At 34.9% G+C, this 5,100-nt stretch overlaps 1 protein-coding gene across 1 annotated transcript in view; it reads right to left on the bottom strand.

Annotated features, from left to right (window-relative positions):
• Window positions 1–621: 621 nt before the first annotated feature.
• PRKRA (protein activator of interferon induced protein kinase EIF2AK2) overlaps window positions 622–5,100 on the bottom strand; it is a 14,422-nt gene continuing 9,943 nt past the window's right edge. Inside the window, exons 4-6 of the mRNA XM_023730492.1 lie at window positions 4,089–4,183; window positions 3,076–3,250; window positions 622–1,242 (exon numbers count right to left, since the gene is read on the bottom strand). Of these exons, the coding sequence (XP_023586260.1) occupies window positions 1,085–1,242; window positions 3,076–3,250; window positions 4,089–4,183 (428 nt within the window). The 3' untranslated portion in view covers window positions 622–1,084. The remainder of the gene's footprint in view (window positions 1,243–3,075; window positions 3,251–4,088; window positions 4,184–5,100) is intronic.

The raw sequence follows: 5,100 nt of genomic DNA, 5'->3' as shown, positions 1-5,100 counted from the left end.
TTATGTGTTACAGGTGATACTTGGAAACATCAAAGGTAAAATTAAAATTTGCTCATGAGACTTTCTTCCTTTTACATACTCATTGCTTTGTTTGGAACATTTTTGTAACTAAGTTGGCTGAACCAGAAAGGCTGTTTTTTATAATTCTGCTAATGCTTTTTCAACTATGAATTCATCTATGAATGGTTACTTCAAAGAAAAATAAACTGCTATGTACCCTTTGTGAAAATAAGTGATTCATCATGTACGTATTTATAAAATTTTGTTTAGGACATAGGTTTTTTTACCTTTAATTTTCAGAACTAAACTAGAGTCATGTAAATAACAAAATATCCAAATTATGTTAGTCACAAGAATGGCTAAAAAGAAAGGGCCCACAAATCAAGACCAAACCTAAACCAAACCCATTGCCGCCGAATCAATTCCGACTCACAGTGGCCCTCTAGGACAGAGTAGAACTGCCCCATAGGGTTTCCAAGGCTGTAAATCTTTATGGAAGCAGACTGCCATATCTTTCTTCCACAAAGTGGCTGGTGGGTTCAAACCACCGAACAATCTAGTCAGTAGCTGTTTAATAAAATGCACAGAACCCCAGTATAATAATGGCTCTTTATTACATGGATTCAGATACACAGTAGACCAATCATTTCCCTGCAATTTTACAGTCACATTCAATAAAAGCTTGTTAGTGTTGTCCTTTGAATTCCCTTTACAAAGCCTTGCACAAAGAAGAGTTTAAGCACCAGTAAGACTGTTGCTAGCAGTAGTTTTATTTCATCATTGTCAACATCATTATAAACAAAAAACATGCATCTTCTTCCTCCTACGTGCATGGCGTTGTAAAACGAGTGCTACACTCTGCTTTGTGGTACAAAGTTTATAAATACAATATACCAATACAAAGTTGAAGCCATTAAAAAGAGCTTAATAACAACTCCTATGAGATAATTAAGTCTGGAGTGTTGATGGAATCTGTGAAGAGATTTAGAAACAACACACAAACTCAAACATAGTAAACATTTTACTTGGGAAAGGAAGGGAACTTTTTATGTGCTACTGAAGGATTTTCTAAGTTGTGCCAAGTTTACTTTCTTTCTGCGATTATCTTTAAATACTGCAAAGCATTGTGAGCTGCGTCGCTTTGTGCATTGCCACAGGAGATCCCAGAGCCATGACAGACTGTGATGGGACTAGTTGACAATTCAGCCAGACACTGATACTGTCCATTGGCACTCAGTTCTTCTGTAATGACATATGCAAACATGATGGTTAATGCCAAGCATGTATAAAGTAGATCCTTTGTGAAAACAATGCGGTTTTTATTATTATCTTTCTTGGTAAGCATCCATGGTATACTCTCCACTTAACAGCTTTGTCATGCTTGTACAAACAAAAAACAGTACTACTCCATTTACTCAACAGCATTGTCATTGCTTGTGAAACAAAAAACAGAACACAACTGCCTAACTATACCAGTAGTTCTCAAACATAGCTGTGCTTTATAATCACTTGAGGGATTTTAAATAAATACAGGTGCCCAAACCTCACTCCAGCCTGCTCAGTCTGAAACACAGGGCTGGGGGTCAGAGGTGGCCAGAATCTTATATTTACTTAAAAAAAGCTCCCAAGGCAGATCCAATATGGTTATTTGAAAGCATTTGCAAATTACCGAACCATAGGAACTTCCTTAAATAGAAAAAAAAACCATTTGCTAGAGGGGTGGAAAGACTGTATTTTCCACTATGAAATCTAGGTATGTTTTCAGTAGGCATTTGAACCAGGAAGTACCTGGTTGAGGGCAAGACCTCCCTTGTGTCTTCATGTTCTTATAGTATAAGTCTGTGCAGAAGCTAGTTCTATATTGTGAATGGGTTGGGATGTTTTAAAAAACAGTAATACCTGAACCCAGGTAACAAATGTTCTTCTGATCAACTGATAGGTCACTCTAAGGATGGTTGAAATGAGGCAAGCGGAAGAAATAGAAGCAGGAAGGGTATGATTTGTTCAAAGTGGTCATGATTGATGTTATTATTTCAACTAGAGTCAATTTAGTGGAAAATATCCACAACAATGGGATAATTTAATAAGTGAAGAGGCTTTCTAGTTCTTGCATCTAGGTTCTTTTGAAGGTAACTGCATAGAAGCTAGCCTCCTTACTAGATTAATAGACTGTGGTTGTTAGACTGCTGTTCTATATTTACAGGAATTAGTTCGTAAAATTGGCAAGAAGCATTTCAAAAGCATTATTCATAATCTAAAAAATCATCTAAGTTTCCTTCTTTTACCATGAACAACTATGGCTTCAGTATCTTCCATAGTCCAATAACAACAACAAAAACCAAACAACAACCAAAAACCAATTAACCAGCTTTATAAACTAAACTAAAATAAAATCCAAACTGACTTGATTTCCAATCTGTTCACCGTTTGTCTATCTAAATGAATAACGGCAAGAGAAAGTATAGAAGATGGTGGATGATGGCTGACATGGGGAAAAGCTATAAATTGACTTGTCTCCGTTTTTATTCTCCTAGATTTGGCAAACAGTGACAAAGTGGAGAGAAGAGGTTTGGCCTCCACAAACTTGGTACTTACTTGTTCTAGGGTTCTTTCCCATTTGCCAAGCTGTGCATTAGGGCTAGTTTAACAGTGTATCACCCAGGACTCTTCCTTTAATTTAACTCTACCATAGCTACTACACTGACTAGCTATGTGATCTTGGGCAAGTTTCCCAACCTTTCTCTGCCTTATTTTCTTCACTTATAGAACCTACTTAATAGGGTTAGTTTGAAGACTCAATAAGTTGATATATGTTAGGTCCTTAGAACAGTGCCTGGCACATAGTAAACTCTATAAATCTTAGCTATTGTTGTTTTTGTTACTATTATGGTATAGATGTTAGCTATTATTACTATTTACAAGACTGGGACATCAATCATATATATTACTGCTCTGGTAATTATATATAGTTAGAATTCCTGATCAAAGAAATAAATTAGAATAGAAATTTTTGAATCTTAAACACATTTTAAAAAGCAACATTTCTTAAGATAAGCCAAAGATAACAAATCATACCTATATCCAAATATGTTATATTAAAACCTTGTTCCTTGGCAATTTCACTAAGCAACTGGATATAATCCATGTTTGGAATACTGAGGAGGCTTCTTTTCAGTAAGTTGATCTTTTCACCAGGAGAATTTCTCAAGGAATGCCAAGTACATCCTAAAGAATGTCCTACTACATTTGTCTGCAAAACACAGATGAAGACTTACACTCTTAACTAGCACTAGGTTCCAACACTATTATAATTAAAAGTATTTATTAAACACTCACATATAATACTTTATAAAGCATGTCTAAATGGATACCATTTGGTTAAATTTCCAATTTAAACTAGACAACATTAAAAAGGATACACATTTAACAAATACCACAGTATTTTTTTTAAAAAATGAAGCACTTGGAATAATATACTGGAAGTATTTTAAAACACTTTCGTATAATACAAAGGTCTCTCAGTCAAATTTTCTGATAGTCACATTAAGAGGTACAAGATACTTAAAATCATCATAAGCAAATCTGCAAACTATTAAATCTGCCTAATTGAGCAATTTACAAATAAAAATATGAAACAATTTTGATATCTTTATAGTTTCTTGTATTAAATACCAATCACTAACCAACAGCTGTAAAGCAGAAAACAAACTGTAGAAAGGTGAAATGTGTAAGTTGGGTTTGAGAAGAGCAAGTATATATTATCGTTCAAATGAATGGCAGCGATGTCAAGAAGGTCTTATCAAAGAGAGAGCTGCTCTGAGAAAGTACCGTCACTTTGAAGGCAAAAATGGCACTATTGCTCTAACATTTTTAGATCTTACTCCAAGTCCTCTCACCTGGTCACCCCCCTGTGACCCTGACTGACATGTAGGAGTCAGCTAAAATTGGAGTAGTGTATAACTGAACAATGAAGAGATTTTTAAAAATTGCAACTCTGAAGGATCTGTACAACAAGAAATCCAGAAAAGTTCCCTACAGCAAAAGATGCTTAATTACATCAACATCATAACTGTCTGAGCATTACTCACTAAAGAAATGTGGTTGTCCGGAGAAATATTACTGAATTTGGCAAGAAATTTCTCAGCAGCATTTCTCTTGGCTTGTTTTTTTGAAGCCCCCTTTCCTAAATAAAGAAAAAAGAAATGGTAGATGTTAGAAAAGAAGTTAGTGTTCATAGAGGATGGTTTAATGTTTAAAGTGTTGTGTTTAATCAGAGAATAACCTCATGGTTTTTACATACTATTCTTTTACTAACCTGGCATTTTTGCTTGTTGTGCTTCATATAGCTATTAATTCTTAAATTTTTCTTTAACAGTTCTTTTAAATAGTTATACTTTTTCTTTTTTTACAGTTATATTTCCCTATGCCTAGCTTTAATGAGCCACATTTAGCTTAATTCTGGCCAAATATTCAAAAATATCAAGGTATAATTGAATTACAACCCCTCTCTGTCATTGTCTATTTCTTGCTTACTATCTTTTATAAACTGACAACTTTGTGGAATTTCTTTCCTTAACACTACTAAGAAGGGCACAGGAGATGCTGGAATTGAAATACACCATAAATATCATTTACTTCATTGCGTTTGTTTAATGGATTAGAAACTGAGGTTCAGGGAGATTAAGAAATTTGCCTAACTTTACAAAGCTGGATTGCATCAAGAATGGAAGCCAAGATCCTGCTTTTGGCCCAGTGCTCTCTGCACTGGCCTGCACTACCTCTCACAGTCAAAAGTTACCTATTACTTGCAACTATCTAGCCAATGGTAAAATTCCTTTCCTAGGTCACTTTAAAATGGTAAAAACATGCTAAAGAATAAACATACAAATTCTCACTAGCACTTTTCTAAGCGACCGCTCCTTTTCAGTTTACGGCCTTTGCAACACCAAACCAAAAATACCAAACCTGCTGCCACCGAGTCGATTCTGATTCACAGCAACAGAGAAGTTTGTATAATTCAAAAGGACAGCGCCTACTTTCTTTTCATTTCACTGCTACTTTTCACCATCTAGTCTCTTATTAAGTCATCTTATTTTCAAA

The sequence above is a fragment of the Trichechus manatus genome, unplaced genomic scaffold (assembly GCF_000243295.1).
Source record: "Trichechus manatus latirostris isolate Lorelei unplaced genomic scaffold, TriManLat1.0 scaffold00037, whole genome shotgun sequence".
Lineage (NCBI taxonomy): Eukaryota > Metazoa > Chordata > Mammalia > Sirenia > Trichechidae > Trichechus > Trichechus manatus.
This window is presented reverse-complemented; position numbering and strand designations above follow the sequence as displayed.